At 43.9% G+C, this 22,936-nt stretch overlaps 1 protein-coding gene across 1 annotated transcript in view; it reads left to right on the top strand.

Annotated features, from left to right (window-relative positions):
* Positions 1-2,395: 2,395 nt before the first annotated feature.
* Positions 2,396-22,936, top strand: part of MPPED2 (metallophosphoesterase domain containing 2) — a 174,354-nt gene continuing 153,813 nt past the window's right edge. Inside the window, exons 1-2 of the mRNA XM_036258541.1 lie at positions 2,396-2,680; positions 8,198-8,446. Coding sequence (XP_036114434.1) covers positions 8,319-8,446 — 128 coding nt within the window. The 5' untranslated portion in view covers positions 2,396-2,680; positions 8,198-8,318. The remainder of the gene's footprint in view (positions 2,681-8,197; positions 8,447-22,936) is intronic.

Here is a 22,936-nt window from a genome sequence, read left to right as displayed (position 1 = left end):
AAAAAAAAAATGCCAGCCTTTAGCATTTAAAATTTGGTATAATGAGGCTCGATATATCGATATTTCAAAGCTGATGTCAGGGGCAGACATGGTTCACATCCAATCACTTTAAAACAAGCTTTTAGTGTAGGTAGTTATATTGGTCGAGAATATGATTTAACAAAATGCAGTATGTTCAAATCTATGCGATGAGAATTATTTGAAAAGTGAATTCCGTTTGTTCCTGATTTATTATTTAAATTCACTTACATTTCTCCAGCTTCTTTCTTTTGCTAGCTTAATGGAAATAAAATTTCAGGACTCTAATATAGCGTGGTCACTACCTCTTACAGTGGATAATTGATCAGCAGAGACCTAGTAGAGGCTGACTTCTTCCTATAGCGCAAGTTACAATTTTAAGCTTTTTTTTGCTTCAAATTTCCCCCAGTCAACAAAATGGTACACAAATTTTCATCAACTTTGTAAAGGATCACTCACTTGATTTTTTATAGCATTAAATGTCTTGTAAAATGTGCCACCAAAGGCAAAGGCATTATTATTTCTTATCTGTGCACCTAGATTTAGAATCATGTACTATTTTGGCTTTTTTGATTGACTATCCGTTTTCTAAAAGGAAAAAAAAGTTAGAAAACCACACAAGTTATTTGGTTTGGCTGGCGCTAATTTTTATTTTTTCTTTGACTGATTAAATCATCCCAAATCAGTCTAAAAATTCAAAACATTTGGATAAGGGGAGTATACTGCTAACTCACGGAATAAGGGAAACAAAACTAAGCATTTCCTCAAAAACATGATTCTAGTCAGTGTTTGCTGCTGAGCTGGAAAATAAAAACAAAATAAAAAGGACCCCCCCCCCTCCCATCTTTGGCATTCTTTAACATCAGTGCTTCTTGCTGTGATTTGTGCTGGGCAAGGATAGTCACTGTCCCTTGATCCCAGCACATTTGACAGGCACCTACACTCTGGGCATACTGTACAACAAAATAAATACATTAGCAAGACCATTTCCCCTTTCATTCCAGCCCAGGCATAAGAGATAGGTTACTTAAAATTCAAGTGCCAGGAAAGCCTATTGTAAAAGGGAAATATTTTCAAGTGAATTCCGTTTGATCTTTTTTTATAGGGGCTCCTACCAGCCTCTCTCCCTTTCTCACCAGACCCTGGAAACCAATTAGTCTCAGCACAGAGGCCACAGACCAGGTTGAAATGGCTCCTTTTTATTTTTAGAGGATATAATTTCAGCCAGGATGTCTAGTCAGTTGTCACATAGTATACTTAGCACACTTCTCTCTCTCACACACACACCCATTGGATTTCCCTTTGGAGAATGGCTAGATCTTTGAGTCTGACTCCTGGAAAGGAATTAGATCTGGTTGCCGTCCAAATCCTTGAGCTCTGACAGTGGCATAACATCACAGGGCCACCTCATCTTTCACAGACAGCCTTGCCAACCAAGTTTTCCAAAACCTTCTCTTCCTTGTCTCCTGTCTTCTGGCATTTCGGTGGCGTTCCCTTTCCTTATGTTGTTTGCATACAATTCTTAACCCCCCCACCCCCCAATTATCCAAAGTAGCAGAGAAAAGGGGATGAACTTTGATTTTTAAAACGTTTTTAAGGGGCTTATCTTTGGGGGGAAATGTACCCCAAAGACAAAAATGAAAACAACTTGAGGCTGCCTTTCCTCAACTCCCTCTCCTGAACCCGCCTTAATTCATGGAGGTGGGAAAAAAATATCAGCTGGGTTGGCCTTTTCTTTCTCAGGAACAGCATTGCAGAAAGGGGTGTGTGCGTATATGTGTGTGTATTTGGCGAGTTGGGAGGCTTGAAAAAAAAGAGCGTAGTTCTCCCCCAGGAAAGCCCTAAGCTCAGCAGATAGATGGGAGGGGACCCAGGTCGCTTTCTTTGGTCTGCTCGCAGTGCCCGAGCCTCTCGCCTTGCCCCAGCGCCAAGCTCTGCGCCCTGTAGCCGTGCCAGGACTCCAGACAGCGCCTGGCAGGTCGGTGGGTGGGAGGCCTGGGTGTTCCCTTTGCAAAAGGCGCCCATTTGGAGGGAAAACTCCCTGTATTTGTCCTGGGGTTCCGCACCCCCTCCCCGATCCCCTATCATTTTTACGCTGATCACACTCATGATGATGAACTTGCAGCTCAGCTTCCTGCCGCCTGCTTGACCCGGGAGCACCAGCAGGCTGCCGGCCTCGCCCTCAGTTCCCTCCTCCTCCTCCTCCTCCTCCTGCAACCCCGGGGCCCCGGAGCGCCGGCGGGGGTTCGAGTGAGCCGGGGCTGAAGGAGGGGCGCGCGGGGGCGCGGGGTCCCGCCGGGGAGCGCGCACGGAGCGGCGCCTCGGCCGCCCTGCTTCCTGGAGCTGTGCTCCTTTGACCCCAGTGGCAGTCCCTGTCACTGCACCGCTCCCTCCGGCTCGCCGCGCCCTCGCTCTCTCTCCTCGCCCCCTCGCTCGCTCTCTCCCCAGATCGAGGCTGCTCTCGTCCTTTCTCCCCCCGCCCCCTCTCGCGCCGCGCCCCCCGACCCCCGTCTCCAGCCCTCGGCGGGACCTCGGAGGTCGAAGGTTCTGGCCCGCCCGCGCCCCCCGCGCGCCTCCCGCCGGCTCCGGCCGCTCTGCGATGGATCGCCTGCTGGCCGGGCGCTGAAGGCATCCCCCGGACTCGGAGCGCAGCCCGGGAAAGGTAATCCGCCCCGGGAAGGGAGGCGGAGGGCGGGGGAGGGGGAGGAGGCAGCCGGGCGCCGGGTGCCGAGCGCGAGAGGAAGGGAAAAAAATGCACACACAAAGCGGAGCCCGGGTGAGAGGTGCCTTGTCAGAGGCGCGTGCGGGGGGCTCGGAGGCTGAGCACCGCCGCTGCCCGGGTGTCCCTGACATTCGCATGAGCGGGCGCTTCCCGGGCAATTCGGAACCCGAGGAGGGCTTATTTTCAACCTCCAAACGAGAGCGAATTCTCTTTTAGGAGCTGTCTCTCTCCCACTCCCCATCTTGCCCCTCTGCTCTTCTCCCCTCCCCCCAGTCCTCGGCCCCGACCTCTCGGGGTCCCCAAGTCCCCGCCCCCTCCTCCGCCTGGATTTCTCAGGAGGGAAGAAGAGGGTGTCGGTGAGGGACAGAGGCAGAAGCCGGACTGCGGGGATGGGGGTGGGGATGAGGGCATCGCGAGCTGTTTACTAGAAAGTCCTGGGGTTGTGTGTTCGAGCCGCCCCGGCCTAGGCCCGGGTGCATTGTGTTGGCCGGAGCCCCGGGCGTCCGCGGCCGCCGGAGCGAGGTGCGGTGGCAGGGAAGGCGCCGCGCAGCTTTGTGCTCGGGCTGCGGTCCGCCGCCGCCCCCGGGGTCGCCCGCGCTCGCCGCTCGCGCGCGGGGCTTTCTCTCGCCCTGTCCCGGCGCCCCGACCTCGCTCGCTCTCCCCTGCCGCCTCGGGTCTTCACGATCGCAGCCTGTGGAGGGAGTCGGTGACTCGGGCTGGGCGGCTGAGGACGAGCGGCGAGGAAAAGTAACCGTTGCCGCCCGATTTCTTCTAGAGAGAGCAGGAGTTTCTTGGCTATTTACATGGAACAGGGTTATCTTGGTAAAGCCTTTGAATTCGGGGTTTTGCGGCCTAGGAGGTGAAGGGGGCATTTCACTGGAGATTGGGGAGGTGGTTAGAATCCACCAGCAAGAAACGAAATTAAGGATGCCCCACGGGGTGGATTTATAGCGTGTTTTCCTCCCCCCAACACACCCCACATTAAGTGCAAATTCAGGTCATGAAAACATGTAATTGACTTGAGATGCTACAAACAAACACAAACTGGTCAGGATGGACACCCCCCCACAAAACTTTAAGTGAAAGACAAGATTTCTAATGAGGGTGTGTGTGGGTTCCTGGCCTCCACACCCCCTTCCAACGCTCGCAGGCTTCCCCCTTCCTTTCCCCGTGGCTCAGGCAAGCAGCCCGGCAGCCCCGGGGCGGAGAGCTGGGAGGCGACGGCCGCGGCTCCGGGCGCGGGCTCCGCGCTGAGGGTTCGGGATGCCAACGCGCCGGGGAGACTGACGTCGGGGGCGTGGGGCTCTGATGCCTGTGCGAGGATGGCGCGGTGTCAGAGCCATTGGCCGCCAGTGGTCATCAATCAATCTGGGGCTGGGGGAGAGGGAGAGAAAGAAAGGCGCTCAGCGGAGCCCGGGGCCGCGAGCGCCAGCAGTGCCAGCGGCGGCGGCGGCAGCAGAGGCGACGGCGGTGGCAACCGGGGACTGAGCGAGTAAGGCGAGCTGGTGCTCCAGGAAGGAAGGGGGAGCTGCAGCCCGGACGAAGCGGCCGGGAGCCGAGGGCAGGGCGAGCCTGTGTGTGCGTGTGCGTGTGTGTGTGTGTGTGTAGGTGTAGTTGGTGAAGCCCCCGCACCCCCCGATTTAAAACAAACACACCAATCCAAAGTAGCGAATTCCGCGCCCCCCGCCCCACCATATATAGACTACGCGTAGCCAGAGGCGCGGAAGGAAAGTCCTGCCCTTCCTCTCCGAAAGAATGTGCCAGCCGGGTGTCCGCAGTGCTGGAGACAAGTTCAGGTGTAAGTGCCGCGGAGGGGAGGGCGCTCTGTGGACAGAGGCACGTGGAGCTTCGTGCATCCCTCCCTAAACCCTGGTGGAGTGGCCCCGGGGAAGGCTTGTGAACGTCGCGTTGGGATACAGGGATGAGTAACTGGAGGTGGGCATTAAAGAGCAAAGGCGGGAGCTGAGCGATCGCTCCAACTGTGCAGCGGAGGGAGGAGAGAGAAATTTGGCGGAGTTGGAGCGGGCGAGTTCCAAAGTCTGGCCAGGCGGTCGGGCGATCTTCGTAGGGCAAGTGAATAAAATGAGCATCCTTTTTTAAAACTACGAAATCACGGGCTCCCTTCTCATAGGCTATGTCGTGCGGTGCTCCGGGAGAGAGGTCATGAGTTGTTGCTTTGAAACTTTTGGTAAATGGACTTCTGGTGTCTAGGAGGTGGAGACAGTTATTTAATTCCTCAGCGTTTAATCCTTTCATTGCCAGCAGACTTTAAGATGTTTTCCAACTAAATTCCTGGGGGAAAAACAAAACAAAATACCCACGACATTTCAAGTTGCACAGCTTCAGGGACTGGCGAAATGACTGCTGTCTAGGAAATGCAAAATGTGCTCACATGATTTTTTTTTTTTAAGAGAAAATCAAACTAAAACCAGTGTGACTGGTGATTATCAGTCCCTTTTTTATTTTTCTTTAGGATTCCTGGTATTTAGTAGTGGGTTCCTTTGTTTTGTGGAGCAGATGTGTTGAAGTATAAAATGAAAAAATTTAAAAAGAATACTGGTCTCTTTAAATATTATTTGTAAAAAGTAATGTAAGTGTGATGAGAATGAGATGCCCCAAAATCTGATCATTTGGAAGGTGTGACTATCTAAATAGTGAAGCAAGGTGATGTAGCTTCTTGATAATTCTAGGTAGTGTATCATTCTGTCTTGTTCTGAGTTTTTCCCCGATTTCTCGGGTAGAGGGGGAAGACCATTGTCCTGTCTCTGAAGGTTTACCCCCCCTCCCCAAGTCTTTCCCATGTGTTGGTGTTTAATAGTCTTAGGATATGTTCATTTTGTGATGTGAGTGGGGGTAAACATAGCATTTCAAAAAATAAGCCTTTTATTGACTTGTCTGTAAAGGTTCCTGTGAAAGTTTTGAAGCTGTCTCCTCAGTCTGACATTTTCTTCAAAGGACTCCAGATTAAAGAAGATAGACACTGCAGGTGCACTGTTTTGATAAAACATTTGAAAGAGAACATGGTTACGATGAATTCAGATGAGGTGCCAGGCACCCATTTAGCCTTTCAGAGTTATAGGGGCCTGTGCTTGCTGATGAAAAGATGTTCTATTTGTCTTGCTGGGGCAAAGGTGCAAAGAGGCACAGATGTTCACTTGATAGAAAAGGCAATCCTAGGTTGACTTTAGGGTAGAGTGGACCATTTAGGAGTGTGAATTGATCACCTTCTAAGTTCCGTCTCTTCTAGGCTTCCAATGGTAGGGTCTAATGCTAACTTTTATAAGTCGTTGCATAGATATTTACATAATGGGTATGTGTATTTTATTTCTAGTCCGCTTAATTAGTGAGGTTGCTCCCGAAACATTTAAACTGTTTCTGGCACCTGGTGCAGAGATTATTACTGAGAGGTCACAATGGTCTAGACATGAATTTTGTTTCCTTCGCTTCTTAATGTTCTGTATTTCACACAATAGACATTGATGGCAGGAACATAAGAATTGCCATGTAATTTTTACATCACGCTCTAATTTGTGCAGACACTTTAAGTTCTCGCAGTCTGAAAATGTGTGTGTTTTTTTCCTCTGTGCTTTGATGGCTAACATTCTTTCTAATGACAGTCATTTCTATAACAGGAAGATGTTTTCATTTGTATTTACTTTTCAGCATGGCACAATTATGCACTTTTGCGCTTCAGTAGTGTCTCGGTACTTTGTGTCTCAAACGAGAATTACAGTACTTAGAACAGGGCTGCAATTTGAAGCAGGTGTTGTGTTTTACTGTTATGCAAAATAACAGTAAAATATAATTGTGGGGGGAAATTAAGGAAACAGCTGCAAACTTGGTATGAAAACTGCTACATTATGATTTGTAAGCAGTTCTTATAGATATCTTACATCAGAGGAGCAGGGAGAGATTTTAATTTTGTTAATCCTGCTGGCCTGGTTGTCTATCAACTGGTACTTAAAGGACTCATACCTCCCATGAAGTCAGGAAGAAGAAAGTGAACCCAAAGAGACACTATTTAAAATGCCAGCACACCAGGGATTCATCTCTTGGCAGTGCCTTTGTACCTTAGGAACACAGGCAAGGTGGGTGTTGTTTAGCTCGCTTTGCTCAGAGGAACAGGGCAGCGATTTGAGGAGAACGCTGTGGAATTTCTTAGCCCAGCTAGCATATGGAGGACTACACAAGCCCCGGGTTGTAAAATAATAAAATAAATGGCCTATAGCAGGCCATCTGCCTTTTGCTTGATATTTAAGGTGTTTCATGCCAAATTTAAATCTAATCTTATTATTCTACATATTTTTATCTGAGATAGCAGCTAAGACTCTGGAGCTTAATGGTGCACACAGCAAACGCATTCTGATGCGGAGCACTCTGAAGTAAGAGCGTGGGTTACCCCAGGGTTACCTGAGGACTGTGCCGCTGCTGCCGCTTCTTTCCTGCACTGATCAGTTGTAACAGCCTCCATGCGGGGATGTGCTTTCCTCAGTCTTTGCACACCTGCTATAAAAGTAAACACCCTCATTTCTGAACCCAGTGCAGCAAATCATATATTGACATTTAAAGGAAGATTCAGAACTAGTGGAAACTTAGAAAGAAAAAAACAAACAAACAAGTATGAAACCAGCTACTGAGATTTATGCGGCAACAAGCGAGAATGAGGCAGGCGGTGGATGTAATGGCCCCCCTCCTTTACTGCTCCCTCCCGGCTGGAAGAGGGGCGGTAATGAATGCATCCAAAGTGTGATCCAGGCCTGGATGTGTTTGCTTTTCCCTCAAGTAACGGCAGTGTTTAGAGAAATTATATTAAATTTAGCATGAAGAATTTGCCTTACCCTGAAGTTCTTTGCCGGAGTGGAACGCATGTGTATACTAGGAATTGAGTTCCTATGTATTTCAGGAGCTGCTTGTGAAAGAAAAAATTATATATTGCATGTGCATATATGAGGTGTGTAGTACACGTACATACAGGTATTGTTTTGAGCACAGCATTTAAAACTTAACATTTGTCGTTGCATTTTATGGCTGTGTTAAGCATTGAGATTTCAGATTATTATATGACACCAACTTTGTACAGACCAAATACTTCAATTAGCAGGGAAGGTTTGGAAGAGTCTCCCACTTCGAGCACAAACCATTTATAGTTAGACGCCATGGCAACTGTGGATATGGCCCTTCTGTAATTCATGTTAAGTGCCATAATTATAATTAAAGAGGAAATCTTAGTTTGAATGCCAGTGAAATGATTTGCTAGCAGCCAGCGGTGTCATGTGGAGCGTAATGTCCACTCTGAAGTGCTTACAAGGTAGAGAGTTGGGAAAGGCTGTATCCAGAAGGCAGCAACACATTGAGATTTTTGTTCCTGAACCAACTTCATGTCCAGGTGTCACATTTGACATCTCTTAGAACGCCCTCTTTTTCTTTGTTCTCATTTTATACTTTCTTTTTTTCCAGAAACACTCAGCAGTATTGATGAGCAGATCCTTGGGTTCAGAGGTTGGCTGAAACGCACCATGCCTGCTTCCATCCTTTGCTCCGGAAAGTTGTGAGTTGCTCATGCCTATAGAGAGGAAGGATGGCACATGGGATTCCTTCTCAAGGCAAAGTTACCATAACGGTGGATGAATACAGCTCTAACCCCACCCAGGCATTCACGCACTACAACATCAACCAGAGCAGATTCCAGCCGCCACATGTACATATGTAAGTATCACTCATGAACTTTAAAACACTAGCAATCGAGAATAGACATGAAATAAGAAAATCGCTAATGACGTGTGCCAGGGAGAATAAAAGGCATATGATTCGCCAAACAGATGCATATCGTTGGTTCCAAATACAGCTTGGAGGAATACCCTACTTCTGTGGAACACTTCAAACTTTCAGAGCACTTTCAACCACCGTTTGATTTTCAGAGCCTCTCATGGGTGGTAGCAGGTGGCCCACACTTTCTGGATGACAACAGAGTGGTTAAGCTATTTGCCTAATGTCACACAGTGTATTTGGGCAGAGTCTCCTGACCCCTAGCTCAATTTGCTTTACATTGCATTGTTTGTCTCCAGGAGGAAATATTTCTTGAAAATTTCTCGTTTTTCCGCCTCACCTCAGCACCTCCTTTATATTCAGCTAGGAAATAAGCCTAATCGGGGCCTGATTGTTCAGCCTCTGCTGAATCTGCTGTCTTGCCTGTTGCTAGTGGAACGTGTGCTTCATGAGCACAACTCAAACAATACAGGGAACAAAGGACTAAGGGACCGTGGGGCCCTTGGTTCCAGGACTCGTACTTTTCTCTCACTCCCGAATACTATTTAAATCACGTGCAGTGTAAACTGTTGCAGTAACAAAGTGTGGGAGAAATCAGGAGGCAAGGACTTGGCAGCACCTGGATGCTCACCAGCTCTTTTCTGTTTCTTGGCTGCAGGATGTGCTGGGCTTTCAGCAGATGGGGCAGAAGGTCACCATCACCCTTGTTTATTCAAGGCCTGGTGCTCATTCTCTAAGAGACCCTTCCAGGATCTAACATGAGTCTTTCATAGTAGGACTAAACCTCTTTGAAAACTATTGTATAGTCAAGAGAGAAAGGAGGGTTAGGGCTCTGTTGACTGTTTTTGCCATTTGTGGCAAAATTGAACCAGGGCATGTCCGAGTCACAAGCTCTTTTTTTTTTTTTTTTAAAGTAATTGTTTTATTTGGGCATTAAAAAAAAAAAAATAGTAGTACTGCCCTCTCCCAATACACACGCACACACATGCACACATATACACACCCTCTAATTTAGAAACACTAGCCAAACAAAAAAAAACCTTTCTGTTGACTGGTGGGTATTAGTGTAAAAGTAGGATGTTACTTTGCAAGTATATCCAGTTGAGCCGCTCGATTACCTGTGTCGGGATTACTCAGAAAAAGAAAAAGAGAAAGAAATCTTTGCAAATGGTTTGTGATAAACTGTTTCTCAGAATTTTATGTTTTCTTTAAACCATTAAATCAGAATATGTTTATGATGATGAAGGATTGCTAACATGATTCTAAGGAAAAGTTTTAAGGTGAATAAGATTTTTCTTAGTTAAAAAGGTTTTACTGAACAATATGTATTCATTTTAAATATTTCTTTTATTCTTCATCTTCTGGTAATTCCTTTTTCTTCAAATATGTGATAGAATTTGTGCCAGAGAACTTAGGATACCTTTGGCTCTGTTTTGGTGGGGTGACGTTTTGTATTAAAGAATTGTAAAGAACTTTGTGGATTCTGTTTTCCTTTCAGGCAAAATAAAGTATGTTTTGCCCCAGATTTCTTGGGAAATGATTGACAGGGAATCTCAGCTTAGTTTTCACTTGTTCGTAGCCATAAGATTCCACTCCTGAACTCTGAATGCACTGAGGTATTTTAAAAAATCATGTAGCCTTAGAACTGATCTGCTTAGATCTAGCCATGAAATATTCAAAGGAACTTTTTTTTTTTTAAATAAAAAGCTTGAAAAATTGGGTTTGCAATGGCAGCATAGAGAGCTGTGTAGCCCTTTAACTAGACTGCCTTCCTACCTTAGAGTGGAGGGTTCTTCCATGGTCTGGGACCATCTTGCCTTTTTAACATCATCACCCACAGAGGTCTTCCTACCTGAATGCCTTGCTCCAGCCACACAAGTCGGCTCACTGTCACCTGAGCACACCTTGAGCCTTTCCATCTTGATGCCGCTGTTTTTACTGTTTCTCAGGTCAGAGACACTCACATTTATGCTCTGCTCATCAGATGCCTCAGAGCCAGTTCAGGCTCCTTTGTGTCTGTGAAACCATTTCTGTGTCTCCCACTCCAAATTGACGGTGCCTCCCCTGGCCCCATACACAATGCCCCTAGTCACTTGGCATGTATTTCAAATCATACCACCTACATTATTATTGTTCTCTCTCTCTCTTTCTCTGTCTCTACTGCCTCATTAGTTTCTTAAAGGCCGGGATTGAGTAGGTAACAGGTGTTCAGATATACTTATTGGATCGATCCATCCACTGATTTGATTGTGCATTGACACGAGAAATTATGTTTGAGATTTAGAGACTTTCATTGGAATTTTTCTGAGCTGTTTTAACATTATGAGTGTTTGAATGAAGGTGTATGTGTATCATCAAGCTATTGACCTGTCTTTTCCTTGCCTTTACTTTGTTTTCATGCTTGATGCCCTGGCATAGTGACTGGTCCATACTAAGCATCCAAGTATCTTGGTGAAGTGCACAAATGTTACATTTCTGTTCATATATATATGTATAATATATATTATTTCTATATGATATAATATAATATAATATAATATAAATCTGTATATCTATCTATCTATCTATCTATCTATCTATCTTTTTTTAATGATTGCCCTAGTCCAAATAGAAACTTAAATTGGCTGGAAATTTTCCATAAAATATTTAGCCTAAAATTTCTTCAGTTTTTCTGAAATATTCAACATGTCATGCAGAGCTTTGCTCCTCTCCCGGAAGGAGCAAAGTAACTTTTCCACTTGAGTAGTTACTCATTTATTTTGCATGGGATTCTTAAAACATTTATTTTCCTTTTTCACTTATACCTGAGGTCTATGAAGACCCATGATAGATCAGCTGGACTAGAGTTACAATCTTCTTCCCTTAACAGCCTAGTTGGGCTTTTCTCACCTTGAATAAGGACTAGCTCACTTCCCATGTAAGTCAGTCTCAACTCGGCTGTGCTCACATCATGGGCAATTCACTTTTCCTTCTTCAGGCCCCATTCCACTCGTCTGTAAACGTTTGCACCAAATGATAGTTGTGGATGTTTTAGCTTTGACATACTAAGGTGAGGATTGCAACTAAGACCATATTTATTTGCAGGGTGTTGCTCTGTGAGGAACGCAGACACATAAGACCTGGTCTCCATCCTCATGAAGCCCATCACTAATTTCAGAGTGGTTCAGCCGGCTTGAAGAAGTTTACTGCTTGGCCTTGGTTTGCTATTACCTGTGTGTTCTGATGAGGCTGCCGCCAAGCTTTCTTACATACGCTGGCCTACATCTTTGCCGGTGACGTAGGGAAGATAATTTTTTTTTTTTAAAGAAAGCAATCCTATGTGACCTTGGGAAAGAAAATTAAAACACAGCTGGAGTTGGCAGGGCAGAATTTAACCTAGAATTTGTGTGCCTCTCTTACCCAGACTCTTGAACACACTAATAGATGTGATGATTGAAAGCCAACAATTAACAGGGCTTCATATTTCTACAACCCTTTCATCTTTCCCAAGAAGACTGTTGAGAGAATTATTTAGTATTTAATGATGGTGGGAGGAGGTGTTAAAGGAGCCAATGTAGGTTTGAAAACACCATAATGATTTTGTATGTTTTTAATTATCCGAGGCCTTATAAAGTGTTATCAAACCTTTTTAGTAGAGTGCCCAGCCGTCCTAGTTTTCGCCCTGAAAGTCCCATGTTCTGCGAGACCCTTCGTCCCACGCTAACCAGGGTGGTTGGTCACTTGGTTAATTCTTTACCTTTTGTTTTAAGGATTGGTTGTTAAGAAGCTCAAATCGAATTTTATTTTCAGTTTTAGTTATTTTATTTGCTTGTATCTTTGGTTGTCGATACCCTTGGGGTCTTCTTTAAAATATTTTATTTTTCTATTACCATTTATACTCAGTGTTATTTTACATTAGTTTCAGGTATACAGCATAGTGGTTAAATAATCACATTCTACTTTACCAAGTGATCCTGGGCTCTTACTTAGCTCTGGTTCTTTTACACTTGTTTTGGGGAGACACTGTAGCATGATGGTGAACATCTCCAGTGGAATCAGATTGTTGGATTTAAAGCCTGGTTGTACCACTTAACTAGCTGTGTAGCCAAACATGGAGAAAAGTATTCGCTTTTCTGTGTGTGTGTTTTTCCCATTTGTAAAATGTGGACAATAAAAGTAGTACCTATCTCAAAAGGTTGGTTTGAAGGTTAAAAACAGTATTACTTATAATTTCTTAGAGGAGTTCTTACCTAGTACGTGGTCTATACTCAATAAATGTGAGATATTATCATTAATGGTTGTTTTATTGATTATGCTTTTTTTTTATTCTAAGCTGTCTCAATCCATTGTGAAAATCAGTTAAAATATAAATAAATGAATTAATAAGAAAAAAATCACTGGTAAGTTTTGTCCAGCAAAATTTTCTGGGTGGGTTGGCAAGTATCCTGACTTTTCAGTGTTTGCCAAGATCATGGCTCAGGAGTGTGACACCTCCCTCTAGTTACCCCATGGGAGTGACAGTCCCAGAGGAGAGGAATCCAGTGAGCTGAGTGATGTCTGGTTGTTCTCTGGGGAATCACAGCGGCCTTCCTCCACTTGGGCTTGTCTCAGGTCCTTGTACCCCCTCAGTGTCTTAGCACCTCCCCTACCCAACTGTGGTTAAAACAGAAGCATCAAGAGTTAACCGTAGCCCTGGCCAGTTTGGCTCAGCGGTTAAAGCGTCGGCCGGCGGTCCGGAGAGACCCGGGTTCAGTTCCCGCTAAGGGCACGTACTTCGGTTGCAGTTTGTCCCCAGCCCTGGCTGGTCGTGCGGGTGGCAGCCACTCGATGTGTCCCTTCACGTCGATGTTTCTCTCTCTCTCTCCCACTCTATCTGTACAAAAAATGGAAAAATATCCTCAGGTGAGGTTAAAAAAAAAAAAAAGTTAACCGTAATTAACCAGGGATGAATGAGAAGTGCACTGCTTGCGCTGGGGAATGCAGACAATAGTCACGTGGTAGCTGAGAATGAGGTCTGAAATCAGAGATCTCTGCCAATGTTGATCCCACCAGTTACAGGCTTGGCTGGGTGATGATAGACAGATTACTGAACCTCAGTCTTCTCGCCTGTAAAATGGGTTTAATGACCCTTTAAATGGTTGTGGGCTTTAAATGAGATGAGGCATGTGACATATAATGCCTAAAAGATAACACTTACTAAACAGATGCTGGGATATGGCTTTGTCCACTATTTGGTGAGCATGAGATAAGTGTTCGTTAACCTCTTTATGTCTGAATTGCTTGGTGGTATAAAACCTGACCAGTCCAACTTATGTTCTTGTTGCTTTGTTGAATTGTATGCATGTCAGTGTTTGCTTGGGCCTTGTTAATCAGAAATGATCTGAAGTGTTTAGGGTATCTGGTTGATCATTCCATGCCCAAATTCTTATTTTTGTTTGTTTTTGTGATGTGTTTTATTCTTATGTGGTAGGAAGTAAGTGTTTATTTCAGGGCTGTATTAGGTATCCTTAGGTGCAAAAACAAAATTACAGAGGAGTGTTATAGAGTGGTGTCAATTGGTTAAAACAACATAAGAGAGTGTGGAAAGATAAATACCAACATTACTGGTGATAACTTAAGGAATAAATTTAGGAATGAATCTGCGGAGGGAGTGTTGGGTAAAGACCTTTCACTTTTATTTCATATACTTAACAACTTGGGAATACTTTTATGATGAAAACATTTTTTAAAAGAATTATAAAAATGGCCCAGCCAGTGTGGCTCATTGGACTGAGATCCTCCCATGGACTGAGAGGTCCTGGTTTGATTTCTGGTCAGGGCACATGCCTGGGGTTATGGGCTTGATCCCCAGTAGGGGGCGTGCAGGAGGCAGCTGATCAATGTATCTCTCACTTAGATGTTTCGATCTCTCTCTCCTTCTCTGAAAAAATCAAACACATATTTTAAAAAAGAATGATAATAATGTAATTTGTCTACAAGTCCATCTGTTTTGTCTGTAAGATATGTAATAAAGGCTCATTCTGCTGCAGGTCAACTTAGTTTGGGCCTGGCTTTCATAGGTGGAACCTTTGTCTGTTTTATGTTATAACCAGAGAGAATTTGTTGGTTCAATATAAGTCAACTTGCTTATGTTTGGGAAGATGAGACCAGTGCTCAGGATGCTGCCTACTTCTTAGTCCTGTCCTTGAAGTGGAATTTTTTAAGAAATATTTTCAAATTCATTTTTAACAGCCAAAAGAGTCTACAGTATCAGTAGATAAATGACTCGCTTAGGAGACTATTTAAGTGTTTCAGAGAACTTGGTTTCTGGTCCAGGCTTGGTCACTGATTATGTTCATGATCTTTAGCAGATGGGCCTCTCTGCATTTCAGGTTCCTCCTCAGCTGTGGGACTCAATTCCTGTTAGCATCATACCTTCTCACTCTGGCAGTTTAGTATTTCTCTTGCGTCTTTTCTCTTTTGTTTGTTTTTGGTTTTTTGCATTTATCTTCAGATAGAGTGAGAAGGAGATGGGGGGAAAGAGAGAGAGAAACATCGATGTGAGAGAGACACATCAACTGGTTGCCACCCACACGACCCCAACCGGGGCCGGGGACAAACAGCAACCGAGGTACGTACCCTTAGCAGGAACCGAACCCGGGTCTCTCTGGTCCACAGGCCAACACTCCAACTACTGAGCCAAACTGGCCAGGGCCCTTATGTCTTTTCCTTAGTTGATTTGAAATTAAGAACACAGCTCCCTCGTCATTGGTGATATTCTGCAGGGAAAGAATATAATAGGGAGGCATCACGGAGGTATGGTGGAGGGAGAAGAAAAATTACCCTAACTCTCAGACCGAGGAAGAGTAATATCAATGAATGAATGAATGTCTGGGACTCTAATAGTGTACTTGCTAAACAAGGTAGAATTTCATCCTTTCTTAAGGAGCTGGGCTGCATTCGCTGTTTGCAAAAAAAAAAAAAAATTCTATACATTTTTCTCTTGGTAAGCCAGTTTCTTATTCTCATTACAAATTTATCACTGGCCTTGCACATTAGCATGGCCATAATTTTTGTTAATGTTTTCAATCTGAAATTCATTGTGGAGATGCTGAATGGCCCTTTTAGTTTGCACTCGTATATAAACACAGGGTATTTTTCTTTTCCTCTCTCATTTCTTCTTTAAAAGAAGTTCTTTTTCCTCTGCACTCCCTGAGGGGACCGGTCTTGTGGTCCGTGACAGTTCGACTTCGTTGTGAAGCTGACTTTCTTCCTATTCTGTACATTTCTTTGTTTGCATTGGAGCGTTAAAAAGCCAGCCTAAAATCAGATTTTTCTTCTTTGTCCATACGGATTTGTTCTTAGAATCCTAACTGTATGTTGCACAACTGGATAGTATTTGTTGTTTGTTTGTTTGTTTTTGGTTACTTAACTCTCTGGGAGGGTAAAGCATTTTGATAAATAAAGCAGGTTCTCTGTAGTATGGTATTCCTGGGTTTCAGATTCTGAAATACCTACATTTATAGAGGTAAAGAAAGATTCCTAGGGAAAGTGTGGCTTCAGTCGATGGGTAGACAGAAAACTGGGAAACTGTCATATCACTTCTCCTTAAGGACTGAATCCATCTCTTGTTCAAAATACAGGCTTAAAAAAAAAAAAACTTCTTTCATGGAAATGTTTCGATAAAAATATGCAAAATGGCAAGGCGAGCTAAACAGGAAGTAATGTGATAGAGAGTCTGTATTTGAGACACACTGCACTTTAATTCGGAGGCTTTAGAGCTTACGAAGATGCTGATTTTGAGATCGAAAAACAAAGCCAGTGCCATGGAATCTACCACATGTTGTATAAAAAAACCTTAGTTCTGAACTGATTTTCAAGAAGGAGGAAAAGCTCACCGGCGCTTAGAAGATCTATCCACCAGCTTGTTTTTATTCCTTTGCAGTATTTCCTGAGCTTTCTCCTTCCCATGTCTTTCTCCCTTTTCGATTTTCATAGCACTCTGCAAACTCGATGTTTCAGGAGCTGCCTCGGCGTGATTAGGCTCTTATTTCAATATTAGGACGGATAAAACTACCACACTTTTGCAGACCACCGTGTTAGCCTGCCCCTCACCCCCCTTTCTTTAAATGTAAAATGTACACTTGGAGACTTTGTCTGAGTAGAAACACTAACTCTGCAAAGAGGAAGCTTGGTTGGATTTATTGGCCCTTGCAGTATTTGGGTCTGCATATTTTTGTTCTATTTTGCTTTGAAGATTTTTTTTTTTCCAATTTCTGCCCTTGTAGAAGGGTAAAATGTATGCAAATAAGAAAATGCATGTCTGCAGGCTTTTTACGTTTTTCTTCTTTACCACAAACCAAGAATAGAAGCTCCTCTAGTTGGTTTAAACTTTTGTGCAGTTTTATATTAAGTAGTAAAGCTCTTAACACAAGTTGAAAAAAAAAGAAAAGGAAAAACTAGCGCCATTTAATAAAGCAAACAGAGGTAAATTTTTAGTACTCGATATTATTGAGCTTTAAAATTCCATGTGCGAATTGAACTATTCCTGAAGTTTCTCTGTTGGTAGTGGCTTCTTGAAAGATTGCAGGCCCTACCCCATAACGTGGACTTGGCTCAGACTCATTTATTTCTTTGTGCAGTCTCTGAACCCTTCCAGCTCAAAGATTTGATAATGCTTGGGTTAGAAAAATATCTTTTCCCATCTTGCAGTGGGCTAATTTGGCATTTATGCTGATTGGTTAAGGAAAGTGGCTCACTTGTGGTATTTGGGCCACAGACCAAGTTTCAAATGTGTTTTGCACAAAGACTTAAAACTGAAATCAAGAAAAAAATTAAGTCTCCCACCAGCTAAGCAACCTCAGCATGTTTCTCTAATTTCCTGATTTAGCCTTTTGCTATGACATAGACATTTTACCAGCTCTATTTTGGTCCTGAGTTTTGGAAAATTTTTCTCCCTTTTGTTTCATTTCGCTTTGCCTTAAAACTTCAAAGATAACCACAGATCCTATTAGACTGCATTAGATAATATATATTTTTTACATCACATATATCATGCCCGTTGTTCTTGGTTCTGCCTTATATTTAATGTATTCCTTCCTTCCTTTTTTTTTTTTTAATTACCAACTTTTACATACTGGTACTGCTTGGATAGGCAGAACATATCATGAGGAGGAAATGCATGTTTTATGGAGAAGAGAAAGCTGAGGATATGTGTGAAGGAGAGAGGGAGAGGGAAGACCTAGCAGATATATTCATTAGCTCTTAACTCTTTCTTGCAATGATGATGTCCTTCATCTTGGGCTTGACTTGAACACCACGAGAGTGTCAGTATCTCCAGACATGAGTCAACAGGGAGGTAAGACTAAAGCACTCTGGCTTTCTGGGGTGTGCATGCTAATTCTACACACCAATGAATCCAGCATTTGCAAGGATTGAAATAGCAATTTTTGATACATTGACCTGTTTTGATCTCTGAGAAGGAACAATTTGTTAGGTAATTCAAAACTTCAGGATTGTGTTTCATTATTTAAAAAAAAAAATCCATCTGACAATAGTGAACCACGAACTTGGTTTTGCAAAATAGAATATCTGAAACTGCGATTTCCCAAGGTTTGCCATCTGTTAGTTTCAAGGAGCCTTACCATATGTTGTGCTCAGATTCTGACTTTTACAGGTTAACTTGTTTTCACTTTGCTCTTAACCCTCACATTTTGGACACAGCTGGCAGCATCGAAATCTATTTTGTCTCAGACTTAGAGAAAAGTAGAATGGGGAGGGGCGAATCTTTGGGAAGACCCGACAGAGGAGGAAGGCAGTGTTAACTTCTCATGGCTATGAGTTCCTGATTCTTCCATAATGCAGTTCAAAGAAGCAGCTCATGTTTTCTCAATGTGAAATAGAAAGGCTTGGGGGTCCTGTTTCGTACAGTGGCGTGAGCCTTGCCCTTGCCGTTGCCCACTGACACTCTGGAGAATTCAGAGGGAAACAGTAACCCCGTGGGAGGTGGTTTGCCCCACACTGTGCCCTTGGTGGTGGATGGCTGGGCTGCTCTGCGTCTGTCCATCTCGACCCCTCCACCTCGGTAATGGCAGCCGGCACGCTCCACTGTTTATCTTGGAATGTGATACCATCATCTTGGCAACCAAACTGGGACCTTTACTGCTCAGATTGTTTGTCATTTGTTGTTAATTATCTGTTACCATAAATTCTGCACTTTGAGGGGAAAAAAGGAATGTTTTGTAATATTTCCTCCAACGTGTGTAAGTGGAGCTTCATTTGCTGTGGACAACAGAGGGGGGAAAAGTCAGCCCTTTCGGGAATTGATTTCAGGGAAATCAAATGTCCTGGTTTTAAAGACAGGCTTGGTGAGATCCTGCTACTGCAGCCTCAATTTGCACTGAAAGAACCTTTGCAGTTCAGCATCGGTCTGCATTTAGGAGAGGCACCCCCTTTCAAGGAAAAAAAATAATTTAACTTTATGTAAGGGTTTTGCTGTCTGCTTGTGCCATAATTGTGTTTTGTGTGTGCCCGAGCCTGGGAGTTCCCTGCAGTCGCTTTCTCCCTTTCAAAGGTTATTAAGACAAAGCGGTCCAGAGTGAAAAGTAGCTTCTGCTTACCTGCCTTTACGAGGTGTTTATTTTGTCAAGTGTAGAATGAAAATGAGCTTTCTGGCCATTAGTAGATTTTAATCATGCCCCCAGCTCTGCAGGGAAGGTTGTGTCACCTTATAAACAAGCAGTGCTGTTTTGTGAGGTGCGGTACCACGGGCTGCAAGAGCCAGGGCAGGACTTAGTATCTTAATAGAGCCGTAAACAGAAGAACAGGAGAGAGGGAGAGGAAGAATGGATGTGTATATTTTGGAGGGAAGAGTTTTGAGAGTGGAGTGGTTGCTGCTAAGCAGAAATGTAGGCACGTTGGAAAAAAATCACTTGAAGAGCCCCCCCCCCCCAAAAAAAAAGTATATTCAGAATCCAGTCTGTTTCTCTGTCCCCATGCTCCTTGATGTGTTCATTTATATTCTCTACTCTGAGTGTCTCTTCTTTACCGTGGGGATCACAATAATATATATGCTTTAATAGGTAACGGTGAAGGTTACATTAGATGATGCTTAGTGCTTAGGAAATAACTAAGTACGGTATCTCAATGCTTGGTGCATGGTAGCTATTAATATTAATTAAGTACAGTAATTGATAATAATTGTCATTAAGTTTCATGTGTCTGTTTTAGTCTTGAGAAGTTTTTGTTTTTGTTCTTTTCCCTCTGGCTTTTAAAGTTTTTAGGGTTTTCCCAAGTGATTCCCATACCACGAGGGAAAAATGGAGTCTGTGTCATCCTATTGGTAGCCAGGGCACAGACTTAATAAACACTTATCTCCCCTGCCTTTTGCCTGGGACATGGAATTCTCAGAGATGTGCCTTTTACTGGAGCTGCGGATTTTGCTTGGGTTTGCTGCCTTTGGTTTCCACAGAACCAGAAAATGTTCTTTCCAGGATCATAAAGACAAATAATAGTATTGTCCCCGAAATAAATCAATGTTTCTACATATTCCACTTCCATTATTCTCTTACTTTCTCCCTCTCCCAGTGTTTTTTTTTTCTTTTAAAGGGAGTACAGTAGATCTGTATGCATCATTGTAGAACACAGATTTTTAAAATTATTGACAGTATTACAGATGTTCCCCATTTCCAACCCTTTACCTCCTCCACCCAACCCCTGCCCCACCCCAGGCCTTCCCCACACCATTGTCTCTGTCCATGGGTTATTCATATACGCATATATGTTCTTTGGTTAATCTTTTCCCATTCCCTCTACCGCCACCGCTCTGAGATCGATCATTCTGTTCCATGCATCCATGACTTTAGACCTACAGTGATACCTCGGTTCTCGAACATAATTCGTTCCAGGAGGACGGTCGAGAACCGAATTGTTCGAGAACCGAAGCAATGAAACCCAATAGGAAAGCGTGACTCCACAAAGCGTGACTCTCTCTCTGCACGCACACTGATGACGCAAGCAAGGCGCGCTGGGCCGAATGAACGCCATTCGGCTCAACTCGGCTCATCTCGGAAGTTCGAGTTCCAAATATTTGTTCGGATTCCGAGACAAAAGTTTCTCGAATCTCCTGGTCGAATACCGATTTGGTCGAAAACCGAGGCGTTCGAGAACCGAGGTATCACTGTATTTTGTTCATTACATTCCACAATTAAGTGAGATCATGTGATACTTGTCTTTCTCTGACTGGCTAATTTTACTTAGCATAATACTTTCCAAGTCCTTCAGTGTCATCTCAGAGTAAGAGATCTTTCCTTCTTACAGCTGCATAGTACTCCATTGTGTAAATGTACCACAGTTTTTTTATCCACTCATCTACCGATGAACACTTGGGCTGTTTCCACATCTTAGCTATTGCAAATAGTGCTGCTGTGAACATAGGGGTGCATGTAATCTTTCTGATTGGTGTTTCGGGCTTCTTAGTGTATATTCCCAGAAGTGGGATCTCTGAATCAAAAGGCAGTTCCATTTTTTAAATTTTTTGAGGCAACTTTATACTGTTTTCCTCAGCGGCTGTATCACTCTGCAGCCACACCAGCAGTGCATGAGGGCTCCATTTTCTCACACTCTGCTAGCACTTGTTGTTTGTTGATTTATTGATGGCGGCCACTCTGGCAGGTGTGCGGTGATACCTTATTGTAGTTTTAATTTGTATCTCTCTGATGATTAGTGATGTTGAGCATTTTTTTCATATGTCTGTTGGCCTTCTGTATGTCCTCTTTGGAGAAGTATCTATTCAGGTCCTTTTCCCATTTTTTAATTGGATTGTCTGCCTGGTATTGAGTTGTATGAATTCTTTGTATATTTTGGAAATTGACCGCTCATCAGATGTATCATTGACGAATATGTTCTCTCATACAGTGAATTCCCTTTTCCTTTTGTTGATGGTTTCTCCTTTAGTTTGATGGGCTCCTTCAGGACTCCCACTTGCCCCACCCTGCATGTCGACCTCTGCTGAGGAGGCAGCAGCAGACAGAGGCCAAGCCCACAGAGAGGACAAGCCTCCGGGTCTGGACAGTCTCAAGGGCATCAGTGACTGGCTTTGGGGTTGGGCCATTCCTCCCATTGTCCTGGAAACCTGACTGGTGCCTCTCCTTCACGGGAGAGCTGACAGACATTCCCGGCTCCCATCAGACCCCACCAGACTGCATATGAGGGTCTCTGCCAGGCCGAGATCAGGGAAATACTCGGGGACAGACTCAGACCTGTGACTCTGGGACAGGGGAAAACACCCACCGTCTTCCCTGAAATCTGAATGGCACCTCCCCCTCACAGGAGACCCAGAGGTCTCATCCAACCGATTCTGCCGAAAGCCCTTTCAGACACAGCCTTTTGAGTGACTAAGTCTGGCCACTGGCTGGCAGGCAGAGGTTGGAGGAGATGGATCTCCAGGTGCCTTGGGACATTTGCTGACCTGCCTCTGGGCTCTGTGCTGCTAACAGGCTGACCCTAGGGTGCAGCTTGACCCCTTCAAGCCCTGTGGAGTCAGCCACAAACTGTAGATCATTAGAAGCTTCAAATAGGTTTCTGAAAACCAGACGTGGACATCTCCTGACAGTGACTAGCACCAAAGAACCTCGTGGGAGGCCTAGAAGTGGCATACAAAACAGCTTCAGCCAACATAAGCACAGGATCCAAGGAGAGCTCCCAGGAGGCACCAAACTCTGCTGAGATGAACTTCCTTTTGCTTCCCCCCTCCCATTATTTTCTTTTTTATTGCTTTGTTACTGTTTTTGACTCTGTTTTGTCCTTTATATCGCTTACTTTTCTTTTTTCTTTTCTTATTCTATTTTTGTCATTTCTTCTTCTTTCTCTTCTTTTTTCTTTTTTCCTTCTCTTTTTCCTGTTCATAATTTTTTCCTTCCTCTTTTCTTTTATACCTTTTTCCTATCCTTATTTTTTTCTCTTCCTTTTTTCATATTCTTTTTCTTCCCTTTTTTTTTCTTATATGTTTTCCTTTTCTTTTATTATTTTTGTTTTCTCTTTCTTAATTTTCTGTTGTTTTGTTGTTATTGTAGGGGACTTTTATAGATTCTTGTTTTGAATTGTTTTGTTAGCACCCGCACAACAGCTTGCGCAGTGTGGTTGGGGTTGAGCCTCAGTCAGCCAGCCTGAGGGGACAACCCACACATGAATGGAAAAACAATCAAGACCCAATTATACCAGGAAAGCCCAAGAAACCCACACAAGGGACATTCCTGAAGCATCCAGCTTGGGAGATCAAAGCGACTACAACACTGGGCCCCACAGGACACTTACAACATAAGCCATCCCAGGAAGACTGGGAGGCATAGCAGTTCTAGCTAATACATAGCAATAAGCACAAGGAAACAGCAAAATGGAGAGACAGAGAAACAATCCCCAAATGAAAGAAAAAGAATAAGCTCTAGAAAAAGCTAAATGAAATGGAGGCAAGCA

This window comes from Molossus molossus, unplaced genomic scaffold, assembly GCF_014108415.1.
Source record: "Molossus molossus isolate mMolMol1 unplaced genomic scaffold, mMolMol1.p scaffold_m16_p_13, whole genome shotgun sequence".
Classification (NCBI taxonomy): Eukaryota; Metazoa; Chordata; class Mammalia; order Chiroptera; family Molossidae; genus Molossus; species Molossus molossus.
This window is presented reverse-complemented; position numbering and strand designations above follow the sequence as displayed.